Below are 15,760 nucleotides of genomic sequence, written 5' to 3' on the forward strand. Positions count from 1 at the left end.
AGAATTTCCTCCTTATATCCAATCTAAACTTCCTCTATATAAGTTTTAACTCCTTACCCCTTGTCCTGTCACTACAGTCCCTAATGAAGAGTCTCTCCCCAGCATCCCTATAGGCCCCTTTCAGGTACTGGAAGGCTGCTATGAGGTCTCCACGCAGCCTTCTCTTTTCCAGGCTGAACAGCCTCAACTTTCTCAGCCTGTCTTCATATGGGAGGTGCTCCAGTCCCCTGATCATCCTCGTGGCCCTCCTCTGGACTTGTTCCAACAGTTCCGTGTCCTTTTTATGTTGAGGACACCACAACTGTACACAATACTCCAAGTGAGGTCTCACAAGAGCAGAGCAGAGGGGCAGGATCACCTCCTTCGCCCTGCTGGTCATGCTTCTTTTGATGCAGCCCAAGATACAGTTGGCTTTATGGGCTGTAAGTGCACACTGAAGCCAGCTCATGTTCATTTTCTCATCAACCAACACCCCCAAGTCGTTCTCCAGAGGGCTGCTCTGAATCTCTTCTCTGCCCAATCTTTAGGAGTGCTTGGAATTGACCCAACCCTGCTATAAGGCCTTGTACTTTTTGAACTTCACAAGGCTGGCATCAGCCCACCTCACAAGTGTGTCAAGGTCCCTCTGAATGGCATTCCTTCCCTCCAGCGTATCAACCGAACCACACAGCTTGGCGTCATTGGCAAACTTGCTGAGGGTGCACTCAATCCCACTGTCCATGTCACCAACAAATATGTTCAACAAAACCTGTTCGAACACCGATCCCTGAAGGGCACCACTCATTGCTGATCTCCAGCTGGACATTGAGCCATTGACTACAATTCTTTGTGTGTGGCCATCCAGCCAGTTCTTTATCCACTGAGTGGTCCATCTATCAAGTTCATGTCTCTCCAATTTAAAGACAAGGATATCATGTGAGACAGTGGGTAGATGATGTCAGCTGCCCTACCCCTGTCCATCAGTTCTGTAGTTCTGTCATAGAAGGCCACCAAATTGGTCAGGCAGGATTTCCCCCTAGTGAAGCCATGCTGGCTGTCACCAAGCACGTTGTTGTTTTTTGTGTGCCTTAGCATGCCTTCCAGGAGAATCTGCTCCCAGATTTTGCCAGGCACAGAGGTGAGACTGGTCTGTAGTTCCTGGGTCATCCATTTTCCCCTTCTTGAAAATGGGGGTTATATTTCCCTTTTGCCAGGCACAGAGTTGAGGCTGACTGGTCTGTAATTCCGTGGGTCATCCATTTTCCCTTTCTTGGAAGTGGGGGTTATATTTCCCTTTTTCCAGTCATCAGAAACTTCACCTGACTACCATGGTTTTTCAAATATGATGAAGAGTGGCTTAGCAACCTCATTTGCCAGTTCCTTCAGGACCCACTAATGGATTTCATCAGGTCCCATGGGCTTGTGCACATTCTGGTTCTTAAGATGGTCTCGAACCAGATCCTCTCCTACAGTGGACCTAAGGTGTTCATTCTCCCAGTCCCTGCATCTCCCTTCCAAAACTTGGATGGTGTGTTTGGAGCCTTTGCCATTGAATACCGAGGCAAAGAAGTCGTTCAGAACCTCAGCCTCCGAATCTAGGGTAGCCAGTTCTCCTTCAATTACTGTGAGTGGGATATTGTAAACAACTACTGAAAAAGTGATGTAAACCAGAAACATGAGTGATATTGTAAGAAACAAGATGGGTTACCACAGATGAAGAATATTTCAGGTAAAAAATTAAAAATTGTACAGAAAGCAGTTTTATTTGGATTTTGGTACGATAAAACCACTTCTCTATATTTGACTGAATAGTAATAACACTGTAACTGCCCCTTGCCTTGCAACTCATGGCCAGTAAAACCATGAACAAGAATCTAAACATAATAACTTGTTTTGTTACTCTTTTATTTAATCTAGCATCTGTGTATTGTGCAAAATTGGAATGGTCTGGGTTCTGACTTACTGCCTGTCTTCCTAAAACTGTTGTTATAACAACAAGGATACTTCAGGAGCCTAGTATCATTGAGCAAGAGTTCTTTTCCGTTCCATTCATTCCTAAACTTGCATGAAAGAAGAAAAATAAGTTTAAAGAAGCTGCTTCTAGTCTTGGGACCAGTTTCCGATGGCATTCTTGGAAAAAGGAGATAATTCTTTCTATTGCCACTCATTCAATCAATCTCCAAGGCTGATCATCTGAAAAGCTATCAAGAAAAACTCATTCAAAAATTACTAGATCATTGCTGTTATGCTGCAAGAGTAGTCTTGTCTTACTCTCTGTGAATTAATTTCATTTGTGCAGTGAATTTAAAAATACGGTGATGACAACTAGAAATCTGTGAAAAAATTGGTGAAAACATGAAATTACTCTAAAGATTTCACTTTCTCAAGGATTCGTATGTCTTGATTTGCCAGCATGGAACTGGTGCAGACACTTAAGTGCTACAAGATCTTTTTTAAAGGACTGCCTGAAATGAATTTGTGCATACTATTGTTCTTTTTAGATGTTCTACTACGTGAGATTTAAATAACTACACTCTCAGCAACTGAGTTCTTGTTTTCTGTGGCAATAGTAATTGAATGGTTTCCAGACTTATATCTGGTCTTTCATTGTTCATAGTCTGCAATGGAACATGTTAACAAAGGCTAAATTTTTTGTAGGGTACTTGTCTCCCTAAATTCCCTCTGTAGATAATAGAGAAAGAAGATAATTCATGGTAAAAACAGACTGAATTTAGCCTTTAAAATATCCGTCAAGTTACTGTAACTTGTGAGGCATTGCTGTGCTTCTTTGTTTCTTTGCTTCTCTGGCCTTGAAATTTTCTGTGTTGGTGCTTTTACTCCTGTTTGTTTTGTTGTTGTTTTTTTTTTCTTCTGTTATGATTCACATTCTTAGAGGATTTTCCACTATGTAAGGTTCTTGTGTTTTCACTGGATAGAGAGATACAATTTTTGTTTTTCTGCAAAGCATTGCATACCCGTTAAAACTCTATAAAATAAATACATTATGCTTTAAAGATAAATGTATAGTATTAATATGATTTTCTCTTTTTAGGTTACTGATTTAAGTGAAGCTCAGATTTTTTCAATATTAAGAGAGATATCAAATACTCTTCTAATTGTATTACCAGTAGAAGATCCCATTAAAGTAGAGGATATGTTGACCTCCAATGAAGTATGTGCCACTTTACATCTTTGGATTTGAATTCTTGAGTATATTAGAAAAAATGCCTTAGTAAATTAGTATATATAGGAAAGAATTTTTCCAAGTGTGGAAATACATTTTTTTTAAATTTTTTTTATAGTTAAAATATTTTGGTTGCAATATTTTGTATGAAGATAGATTGGTTCTTGAGTATTTGAGATACTTGAGGTGTAGTATTTCACACATAATTTTCATCTATTTGACTGCTTCACATTTAGATGAGATGTTTTTGTATGAACAAACATTTTTTTTAAAGGATAAGGCAAAAAAAATACTTTCGAACAAGTATATTTGAGAATGCAAGGGTTTTCTTGATTCCAAATGAGACTAAAAAAAAGTATTTAGTTAGCAAATTAGTGCAAGTAAATAAAATTGTTAATTACAGTTGAAAGAGTATTTGGGTAATTTCAGATTCAGACTGTAACCTCCCTTCAAAAACCAGGATTTTCTTCTGGCCCTTTAAAATGCAGTTGCATTTCAAAAATAAAAATTAAAAATGTTAAAAATGTAGTAACAACAGAAGATATTTATATTTTTGAGTAAAAATTTTTGGTTTGGTTTCTCAGTTTTCTTTTTAAAATGTTGCTGTTTCACTGAAACAGTCTTATTCTGAAGAATGCAATGTTCAGCAAAATGCTTTGGCTCTCCATGAAGAGAGAAACAGTAATAAGATAATCAGTGATGCTAAGATAATTCATTGATATTTTTATTTAACAGGCTTATACTAAAGATTGTGCTGAGTTATTGAACCACAAAAGCATGCACATTGAAGATGCTGTTCAAGAACTAGTATCTATATTTAAACAGAATTATGAAATTGAACATCCTAAGAAAACCTCAGAAAGCTCCATTTTACCAGGTACTGTTGATTATTTAAATAATAATCTGTCCCTCGTTGTGTGATTTAGCTAGCATGTATCAAAATTTAATTTTTTAGCTGACTTTCTTCAGACTTCTCTCTCCCACTGCAGTTTGATCTGTGTCACAGTTCTGCCTTTAATTACTTCTGTTAAACTAAACCACTAGCCTATGAAATACAGAGGTAATTCAGTGTTTCATTATTGAGGTTTCTAGAATTAAATTCTGTCCTTTTGTTTAGATTACCGAGGTATTTGCTCTAGAGGAAGAACATTAGGGTTCCATTTCTCTTAGTCACTCTTAATATTATACTGCATCTCCTCCCAGTGAAATCCAGTGTTTCTCTTTTCTCAGCTCTATAGGGTATTTGATACTGTCCCTCTTTCTGTGAATTTTCTATCACAGTAGAATTGTATCTCAAATACTAGTGCTTAACTAGCTAGTCAGTTTAAATTAGTACAGTTATTTGACTATCAACTGCTAGTGTACAAGGCTCTCAGTTCATCAATATGGCTGGTTTCCACTGCTCTGGGATGCATTACAAAGATTTTAGGAGGTGCTATACCATTCTATGTAATAGTTTTTAGCTGAATAAAATGTTTTTAAGATAAATGTATTTTGAGGCTTATTCAGTAGTGGAGCTCATTTTCTTACACAGGACTTTTCCCTTCTGGGTTCAGTTTCCTCCAGATATAGAGGCATACTTAGTTTCAATGCTCCAGTGTTTCAATACCATGCAACCAGAAAAACCCAATGAAAAATATACTTCTTTGTATTTTGTTAAACTGTTTATCTTGATATCACACACACACTCCCTCCCCCCATTTCAAGCTGATATATCCATGTCTGCCTAGCTATCTTTAATAACATATCTGTAGTGCATGGTATCTCTTAGGCTGAGGCTTATAGGGTGGGGTGTTAACTGGATTCCTGGTGTAAAAAAAAAAGGTGTGAAATAAAACCAATTAGCTGATCCAGGTACTCCTAAAATAAAAATCAGTATTGTTTTGTTTGTAAAGAGAGGGAACAGCATGGCTCAGAGCAGAACACTATGTTCAGTTAACAAGGTTATTTTTTGGTTTCTGTTTTTTTAAAATTTACAGTAAAAGAAAAGCATATAATGTTTGGAGATAATGAAAATGAGAGCAAAAAGAGTACTTCTGCACCTTCTCATGGTAAAGAAGATGAATTTAAAAAGGTATTTTGTGATCAGAAAGGAATTATTTTCAGACCAGTCATATTAGTAAATAGTATCTTAAGTTTCAGTAGATAGAAACCTGTTACAGAAAGACATCACATAAAGAATATCAAATGTAATGTAAAAATTATGAAATAGTTTCCCTACAAAGTGAGTTTAAAATAGATTGTAGCTTTCAAAAGTATATTCCATGTTATTCCAGTTATCACCTTTACTAAACAAATTATTGATATGTAAGTGGTAAGTGTAGAAGTTTGGACAGAATATTTTGCCTAAGCCATAACACAGGCTTTCCTTCTTGGGTGGGTGGAAACATTCATTCTTTATGTCTTCTTCCAACTTCACCATCTTTGTACTTTTTCCTTAAAGTGCACAGTCTCTTCATATTCAGCAGAGAAGTGGAAGTAGAGAACAGACTCACAAACTTGCAGGCACAAATACAGTAATGTTACAAGATTGCATTCTATTGTTTCGTGTTAGTGATTATTGCATGTTGCTGTATTTTTGTTCTTCTTCATCCAGTACAGTGAGATTTTACTGTATTTGTTTCTTATTTGAAAAAAAGTACATATATAACAACATTTTTGCATAATTCATGGTGATTTTACAGAGAGCTTTTCTGAAGGAGTATGAGACTTCAGTCAAATCTCAGTATTCTGTCTCTGAATAAGACAAACTGAGTTTCCTCAGATACTATATTCTCTTTTTTATGCAGCTTTTACTTATTTACTTACATGCAAGCTATTTTCCCCCCTACTTCTCCCCTTGTATTTTTCATGTAGCTTGCAGTATAAATTCCTTCAGACAAAACCTAATATGTTTGACTTAAAACCTTTTGAAATAATATTTAGGTTCCTGTCTGAATACAATATGGTATAATGTGCATTTTGTTTATTACAGAAATCTGAAGAGTTGATTGCCTATTTTAGTTACCAGCTGCTAGACAGCCTCCAGAAAGCCACCCGACTGTCTTTGGATAGTCTGAAAAAAAGAATATTTGTTTCAACGTAAGTTGCAAATGAAAGGTTCCTTCAATAGTATTACCAGAACAAAGTTATTTTTGTATTATTATAATTTAAATATACATTCTCACATGTAATAATAGATGCACATGTATCACTAGTCAAACAATCCCATACCTCTTGTTCTTGGACTGTTTAGCTCAAGCAAAACATGGAGAGCATTCCCTTTGGGTTGCAGTGATTCTTTGGGCCACACTTTTATGCTTAATTTCTTTATGTTGCTAATTATAGTCTATGCACTTGTTTTTGTGCAGAAAATGAAGTTTATTTCTGGTATTGTCTCCCCTCTACATTCACTCTTTTTTATTCCCATGTTTTTTTTCCTTGGGATTGCTTTCAAAATGCTGTTAGTACAATTAATATGACACAAATGACTAGAGCTTAAATAATCATTCTAGATAATATATTGTAGTGTGCCTATACGTTCATCTCATTTCAGATTATTTCAGCAAGCATGGCTGTCCATTCAGAATTGTTTCCCATGGATTAAAGATCATCCATGCACTCTTTATCAATTCTATATCATAATGTCAGGATCCATAAAATTTTATAATTCTCCCATACCCAGTATAATTTTTATAGATCCTTCCCTGCTCAAACAGGCATACACTTCAGAGACAGAATTGCTTCAGTATAAAAAGTTTTATATTGGAAAGTCTACTTGGAATTCTATTAAGAGAATTAATTTTAAGCAGGTGAACTTGGTGGTTTTTCATTAATGTATGTTGAAGATAGTTCTTTTTTCTGAGGACAGCTTTCATAGAAAATGTATTGAAACCCCAATCTTATTTAAGTCAACAGGAATTTGTATGTGTGTGTCCTTTGCATTTGTCTATAGTATCATATTGTTGAATTCTCTCTTATTTGGTCACCATGTCATGTCATGGCATTTAGAAATTGTAATTTGCACTTTAGTTTCTAGTTTTGAGTTGGTTCAGGTCATGTTTTTTATAATTTTTCACTAGCTTATCATATTTGAAAGTGGTTTGTTGAGTTTTTTTTCTGTTCTGTTGAATGTTTATCTAAAATGTAACAAAGCAGCTTTTACTCTTGATAGGTTGTTACATGAAATGGTCAGTAAAACCTTCTTGTGTCCTAATCAAAGCACTGGTACAGTTCCATCATTAAGGCATTAAGTTCTGTTAAATTAAAGCATCAGAATCCAGAATCAGGAAATATTCTGGTTAAAAAAAATAAATCTGAAAGCAATGGCTGGATCCAAGGTAACCTCTGTCTTAATGGTGGAGCTCTGGGTATTATCATTACCTTGTAAACAAGAAGCTTCTGTAAGTTTTGTCAAGTAGTTCATACCTTAGTATGAAAACTTCTTGAGGGTCTGCCCAGAAAAGGTAGCTCAAAATTGTATTTCCAAGATAATTTGAGGGGATTTCATGATGAAGTATTTATGACATGTTTCAAAATTATTTTCAGCAAAACTACATTTGAGAGAACAAAGCTTTCTGCCCATTCAAGCAAATCTCAAGAGGTAGCTTCTCTTCTAAAAGTTGAATTACACCTTGCTGTTCCCAATGTGGTAAGTTATGTGTCGCATAGGTAAGGTAAAATACACTGTCTTATAGTTATCTATGTATTTCCCTAAGATCAGGATGTGGGCACACATATACTGAACTGGCATCCATTCCAACGTAGAACACTTGCTCAGTCTTTTGAGTGTGCTGAGAGCACTGATGAAACGTGCTCACAGTCCGCATGTTCCCGATTTCTGTCTTAACGGTACTTGCAGAACCTGGTCTTTTATTCTTCTTGTGTGTTTCAGCAATTATATTGCAATCTGTCCATCAGTATTCTTTGCAGAATTATTACAGTTCTCATTCATGTGTAGCAATTGCATTTCTGGAATAGATTTTTCATGTTTGTTTTTATTTCAACTGTTTTGTTCCTTGCATGATTTAATTACTTAATTGAACTAAAAAAATTAACATTATCTTTGCTCAGATTGGTTTTGGTCATCTCAATGGAAAGTAAGATGACCAGAAGGAGAAAAAGTGAACAAAAATTAAAAGATTCAAACCTCAAAAAGCTGTGGATTTCTCTGTGCAGAGGACAGAAAGACAGCTTGACTGCAAAGAACAAATGCATGTATTTGTTTGTGTTTTGTAGAGTAAGATAACGCTGTGGCAGTGATATATGTGGTATTTTATGCATGAGAAGGTAACATAATATCTAGTTGCCTTATAAAGACTAAAAGTTTATATTCATGGAAATGCAATGAAAGGAAGGATATATTTTAAGGTGATAGTCCTTTGCCATTGAACCAGTTTTTATATTGGCATTCTCTTGTACATTCACACTTTGTGTGCACATGGCATATAAGGTCTGTCAAATTGTAGAATTTTTACCTTATTGATATTTGTCTAAGCATAGAGCCCCAAGCTCCACTCACTGCAAACGGAAGCGTACCTATCTTTCATAAAATGCTTGACTGATCCAGGGAAGTGATCAAGTAATGCTGGGTAAAATACCACTTCACTAATGCTGCTAAGATTTTACATGATCCTTGCTTTTATGTATGTAACTGCTCAATCTATGAGATTTATTGGTTGATGTTGGATCTGATCGTGTTCAACGTCTTTGTCAGTGACATGGACAGTAGGATTGAGTGCACTCTCAGCAAGTTTGCTGATGACACCAATCTGTGTAGTTCAGTTGATATGTTAGAGGGAAGGAATGCCATCCAGAAGGACCTTGACACACTAGTGAGGTGTGCCAATGCCAAACTCATGACTTCAAAAAAGTGAAGTACAAGGTCCTACAGCTGTGTCAGAGCAATCTCAGGCACAGCTACATGTTTCAGCAGAGAAGAGATTAAGAGCAGCCCTGCAGAGAAGGACTTGGGGGTGTTGGTTGATGAGAAAATGAACATGAGCCGGCAGTGTGCGCTCGCAGCCCAGAAAGCCAAACGTATCCTGGGCTGCATCAAAAGCAGCATGACCAGCAGGGTGAAGGAGGTGATCCTGCCCCTCTACTCTGCTCTTGAGACCTCACTTGGAGTATTGTGTGCAGTTCTGGTGTCCTCAGCATAAAAAGGACATGGAACTGTTGGAACAAGTCCAGAGGAGGGCCACGAGGATGATCAGGGGACTGGAGCACCTCCCATATGAAGACAGGCTGAGAAAATTGATGCTATTCAGCCTGGAGAAGAGAAGGCTGCGTGGAGACCTCATAGCAGCTTCCCAGTATCTGAAGGGTGCCTATAGTGACGCTGGTGAGGGACTCTTCATTAGGAACTGTAGTGATAGGACAAGGGGTAACAGGTTAAAACTTAAACAAGGGAAGTTTAAGATATAAGGATATAGATATAAGGAATAAGTTCTTTACTGTGATGGTCATGAGGCACTGGAACAGGTTGCCCAAAACAGTAATAAATGCTCCATCCTTGGCGATGTTCAAGGCCAAGTTGGACAGATCCTTGGGAGATGTGGTCTAGTGTGAGTTGTCCCTGCCCATGGCAGGGGTGTTGGAACTAGATGATCTTAAGGTCTTTTCCAACCCAAACCATTCTGTTATTCTGAAACATTCTATAACTTTCAAGCAGTTTTTGTCCCAGTTGTGAACACTCCTGTGGATGACTCCATCCTTTCAGAATGATGGCTTGCACATGAAAGCTGTGAGATGATGTTCTAAGGACTACATTTGAGAATTAAGTATATCACAAGAGTGACCTTTCTTGTCATTTTAGCAAGAAATGCCATTTTGCCATTCTTTCCTGAGTCAGAGAGACTCTTCCTTCTGCTCTGTATTTTTGAGAAATATGCCTTTACTCCACCTTATCCTACATGCAATTATTTTCAAACAGGGACAAGACAGTCATTATTGCTGTCAATACAGTTTAAAATCTTTTGGGTTCAGGACTTTATGGCTGTTTGTGTAATACTAAATAAAACAGGCTAGAGACTGTTCTTTGACCTGAAAGTGAGCCGATGTGAAATGGTGTGTATCCACTGTACTAAGTGTTTATCTGACCCCAGATTTTTGCATTCAAATTTTGTGTTAGGAACAGCTCCTGACATGTTTTATGCACCAAACTGTGCCTGATTTTTTTTCTGGGAGAGTTTTTTTGGGGTTTTTTTTGCTATGCTAGCCCTAAGCCTTTATGCAGTGGATGATGGCGGACCAGAGTCTGGGGTTTGACACTATTCTGTTAGCTAGTTGTTCTTGATTCAGATCAAGAATTCTTGTTTTCCTTCTGGTTCCTTTTATTATGTACTCCAGTAGTTGAATATGAGTTCTCCTCTTCTGACTTGGTATTAGTTTGCTTTCAGAATTACGATACAAAATCCTTGCCAAATATACAAGTTGACATCTTCAGGGCTACTGCATTTAGTTCCACTGCTTTACTAAATACTGTACTCTTCCAAAAGTTTCTGAGGTAACAAAAACTTTGGGAGAAAAGAAACTGTTTGGGAGAAAATAAATTATTCAACTAAAACTGTTAGCACTTTGATCCAGATGATTTTGTCTGAAATTACCCACAGTATGAATACATGTATAGAAAAGCACTGAAACAGAGGTTCTATAGCTGTAGATCTTTAAAATAAGCTGACTATATGTATTTTTATGACTATCTTATAGTTCTCTCTCTCCGAATTTAGTGGTTAAGAGCAACAGAAGGGAGGATCTTGGCATCCTTTTCTAATGCTCCTAGAATGCAGGAAACAAGGCTTGTGACAAGCTTATCATTATAAAGATCATTATAAAAATGCTATTTAAAATGTTGTAGGAATTATAAACATATTGTAAAATAAAACAAAACAAACCCACCAATAAATCCATCTACTTATACACTTGCTTATCATTTTAACCATGTTATGACTGTGCAAATAAATAACAGGTCACTAGAGTATGTACCAGTTATTTAGCTGCAATTCTGAGGCAAACTGTTACATTTCCCAGCTTGTCTCCTGGGGCAAATTCCATAATTCACTACAGTAGAGTAAAACTGAGAACTTAAAAAATGACAGTCAGTTGCATTTTTTTGAACAATGTTTCAAATGTTTTAAACAGATAATGGTCCCCAGTTTAGATGATATACAGCAAGCTATCAATCACATGATTCAATTAATACTGGAAGTAAATCGTGGAGTTGCTCAATGGGGACAGAAGCATTTGCAAAAATCTATATTAAAACCAGAAGCAAGCAAACAGCAATTATCCTCAGCAGGATTACCAGGACAAGTAAAAAAAAAAAAGGAAAGTAAGTGGTTTGGGTTTGTTTTTCTTTTATTTATTTTAACTTTTGTCTTTAATTAAAATGTCATGTATAAATGCTTCTGAATAAGCTTACTTTCCTTCGAAAAGGCCAACTGTGGATTATCTTGCATTAAATAGTTTGGTTTGTTTTGATTTATTTAGCTGTCTTTTCCAGAAATACCTTTTCAGTGTTATGTAAGTGAAACTCTGAGAAACAATAATCGAAGCAATCTTGGAAAAGTTACTACATTCTGAATCTCCTATTTCATTTGAGGCCCCATAAGCTTGTTATTTTTTTTACCTGCTTACTGTGGAATGTAACCATAATGATATAGTTAAAGCATAAGCAATGATTGTAGATGAGCTTACATTGGAATATTGAGAATAGAACAAGAGTCAGTTTTATAATTAGGTTCCAGTAAAAATTTTAATTGCTAGCTGTATTCCTAGAATGGATTATAAAACACTTCAAGTCTTTGTTCATGTGAATATTCCGTCTGTAAATAGACCAGCATCTGCGTTATTAAGATATTTTTTTACCATTATATTATTTCTAAATGTCCCTCCATATGCTTTGCAAGCATTTACAAAAGCCCAAACGTATTTTTACCATCAGGTTCTTTTAGCTGTTTGGCTGAGCCATTAATCTGCAATACAGTTGTATCTTTGTTGTGATTCCTTTGGATAGTCTTTAACATCTTGGGCATTTTTTTGTTTCCATAGTCCAGAGCTGGGACTTTGTTCTTCTTCAGATGTGCTTTGTATGATTTTTAAGGTCTTTTAATGGGCTTCAAGCAGGGTGGTAGGAAACTGTCCTCATCAGTCATAGCCTTTTCCTCTGTTGTATCAAAATACAACATCAACAAGTAACCATTTTCATCACCTTTTAACTACTCACCAGCAGCACCTGGAGGTGTATGTTAGTGTTTGCTTGTGAGACCTATAGGAGTACATTGGCAAGGATGGCTCAATCTGAGACTTATTTTCCAGTGACCAGATCCCTGAAAAGGTTTTCAGCATAAAAGAGAGCTTGGAGTTGCATTAAATCCCCCATTAAACAATGTAGGTTGTGGAAAGAGTGGATTTTATTTTTGCATTCTCTTGAATCTGCTTCAGAATGCTCAGATATCATTATGGCAGAAAGGACTTATTAGATCTTGGGGATATCAATGTCTGTATTGATCCTGATTGTTTCAGAAATTCATCAAAGATTGAGGGATATGATTAAGTGCATTTTATTTTCCTTCTATCTGAGCTTTATTCGTGTTCTTAATCTTGTCTTTCAACATCAACAGTGTAACCAGAGCAGCAGCTACTAGTGTCAAAACTGCCTTTGAAAACATTTGTGGAGGCAAGAGGTTTATGAGATGTAGGAAAATCTCTAGATTATCCTTTTCTATCTCCCTGCCCTCCCCACTACTTTTTTTTCTTCATTCAGTTCTACACTCTTTCAGACAAGACTCAAAATACTTTGAAATTAGCCGTTTGCAAGACAAAAGCAGCTTCAACATATGACAAACATTATTTCTGCACTTATTTACGTATGACTTGGAAAAGCTTAGTATCTTTTTTAAAACCACTAAATAGAATGACAAGGAGTTATGTATTTGAAGCATGCTAAAGAAACACCATTTTGAGGGGGTTATATAATTAAAACTCTCTATATTAATGTTTAAAAAACATAAAATAATACAGAATGTTGATGAAGCTGTGTTGTGCTCTGGTTACAATTAAATTACAGTGGAGAAAATGAAATCCGTAAATTAAGAAGACTATTTTCTTTCCATTTGGAAACATTCACTCTGGATGGAATTTTCTCTTGCTGCATAAAGCAGGGCAGAGCTAGCATTTTGTATTATCATATTAAGCAGTCATACAGACATTTGAAGAAGGTTATTCAGCCTTACTGAAGGGTATCATTACTTAATTTGGCATGCATAAGTTTAGAAGAGAATTCTATTCAAGCTTGTTATGGTTCATTCATTGACATATAATTTTACTTTACAGAAGTAGCTGAAGGTGATCTTGCCAGACAGCTAAGAAATTTTTACTCAGGTGTTGCAGAATACGAAGATGTTTCTAAACTAGTTATGCTTCTGTCTTCTTCTGTGAATTCTCTAAGAGAAGTAGCTAGTGAAGTTCTGAAGGACTTTCAGAAATATAAGATGCTATGGACAGAAGATAAAGACGAGAAAGTTCAGGTAAGTTTAATGATGATCCCCTCAAGACTGTTCTTCATTAACCCTATTTTTTGTTAATCAGAAAAAAATGAGGGAAAACAATCAAGGAAAAAGATGTAGAAAGCACATTAACAGCTGAAATTCTTATTTTGTGTTTCAGTAGTTGTAATGTATTTCCTAATCAGAACGAATGTATCTACTTTATTTAACCTGGCATTAATTGAGCTTTCTATGCTTATATTTTCTATTTAATAGACTGCATTATATGCACACAGATCTGTTAATATTGCATTGCCTTATTTACTACAGGAGCACTGGTGTCTTTCTACTGTTGCAATGCAAGTTGTGCAGTTTATGTGGGCTAGGAAAACCCACTGTATACGCAGAACTGAGATTTACTGTTAGTCTAATTAAAATTTGAAATCTAATCAAATAAATATTGTTTCATCTAGTTACTACTGAAGAAAACAATACTGCTACATAGAAAGCCTCAATAATAATGCAGTTCAGTTTTTTACACACATGCTGTAGTTCCTACATTCTTTCTTTAGCACTATGCTAACCCTTCCACTGCCTGCCTGGGTACTCTCAGACAAAAGAACAGAAGAGGGAAACAGCCTTCATTATTTATTATTTGTCCATGCCACTGTCGTGCTTTAAACCAAATCCGCACAGCTCGTTACTCACTCCCCCCCTTGCTCCCCCAACTCCCAGAGAGTTAGGAAGGAGAATCCAAAGAATGTAGCCCCCACGGATTGAGATAAGCACAGTTTAATAGCTAAGGCATAACACAAATCACTCCTGCTACTACTACTACAAATAATAATGATAAAGCCAATAACAAGTGAAGAGAATACAACACCTCACCAGCCACCAACCCATAACTCACCCCACCCTGCCCGACCGAGCACCGACGGATACCTTCTCCATCCCCCCAGAGCCCCAGCCCTTCCGGGTTTCTCCTGGTTACCTCCTGGGTATGACGTGCTATGGTATGAAATACCTCTTTGGCTAGCCTGGGTCAGGTGTCCTGTCTCTCCTTCCTCCTGGCCTCCCCTCCTCCCTGGCAGAGCATGAGCACAGAAAAAGGCCTTGGAAAAACCAAACATTTGAGCAGTAACTCAAAACATGCTCGCTATCAGCAACCGTTCCCAGCCTGAAAGTCAAAACACAGCACTGCACCAGCTACCAAGAAGGAGAAAAAATGACTGCTACTGCTCAAACCAGGACAGCCACAGACATATTGAGTACAGCTCTTGCGTAACATTTCTGAACTGCAGCTTTGCAGAATCACAAAACTTTTCTAGACTTGAGTTCTGTTTATGGAAGGAAAATATGTTTTATTGTGATTGTTTTCCATATGATTGGGCTAACAGGGTAATCTTTCTGTAAGTGTGGGCATGTATTTTTTGGTCTCTCTTTCATCATCTGTTTTCACAAAACTGTTAGCCTTTTTACATGTCTTGGATATCTGTTTTTCTGCTAAATTTGATTGGAACTTCCCAAAAAAACTTGAGAGTAACTGATACAGTAATTAATAAACATGACTGCCTCATCATATGCATTTTACTCTATGAGCAAGGTTACAGAAGGCTAAAACCAGTTGTATAAATTTTCAGTAATTCCTGAATAACTATTGATACTTGTTTAATGAAAAATATGAAAAAGGATGTTTGCTGATTGACTTTTAAACTACACACAGCAATTTTTTGCTGGCTGTCCATCTCTGACTGAAATTAAAGAAGAAATACTTCGCTATGCAAAGCTGGAAGAAGAGATGAAAAATTTGAACGCTACTATTTCTCTTGGTCCAATTGAATTGCATACAGGTATGACATTTTCTTATCTTTGCATATACAGTAAGATAATGAATAAAATAGTCATGTTATTTAGTTTATTCTTGGAAATAAATGCTTACAACATGAATAGAGATTACTGAAGTGATCTCCCTGACTAATCAGCCGGGGCTCACTCAGACCCATCTAAGAAATCTGTCTTGAAAAAACCTTCCTTCTACGAAATCTGTCTTGAAAAAAATCTTCCATTCCCCTTCCTTTCTCGTCTTTAGAGTGGCAAAATTAAATTCTGTTGTGGCTGTGAAGTTTTCATG

At 36.6% G+C, this 15,760-nt stretch overlaps 1 protein-coding gene across 1 annotated transcript in view; it reads left to right on the top strand.

Moving 5' to 3' along the window:
- DNAH8 (dynein axonemal heavy chain 8) overlaps nucleotides 1–15,760 on the top strand; it is a 138,785-nt gene that overhangs the window by 25,429 nt on the left and 97,596 nt on the right. Inside the window, 8 exon segments of the mRNA XM_034060769.1 lie at nucleotides 3,032–3,151; nucleotides 3,899–4,040; nucleotides 5,143–5,237; nucleotides 6,138–6,262; nucleotides 7,733–7,793; nucleotides 11,285–11,474; nucleotides 13,478–13,671; nucleotides 15,353–15,479. Of these exon segments, the coding sequence (XP_033916660.1) occupies nucleotides 3,032–3,151; nucleotides 3,899–4,040; nucleotides 5,143–5,237; nucleotides 6,138–6,262; nucleotides 7,733–7,793; nucleotides 11,285–11,474; nucleotides 13,478–13,671; nucleotides 15,353–15,479 (1,054 nt within the window).

The sequence above is a fragment of the Melopsittacus undulatus genome, chromosome 3, assembly GCF_012275295.1.
Source record: "Melopsittacus undulatus isolate bMelUnd1 chromosome 3, bMelUnd1.mat.Z, whole genome shotgun sequence".
Taxonomy (NCBI): Eukaryota; Metazoa; Chordata; class Aves; order Psittaciformes; family Psittaculidae; genus Melopsittacus; species Melopsittacus undulatus.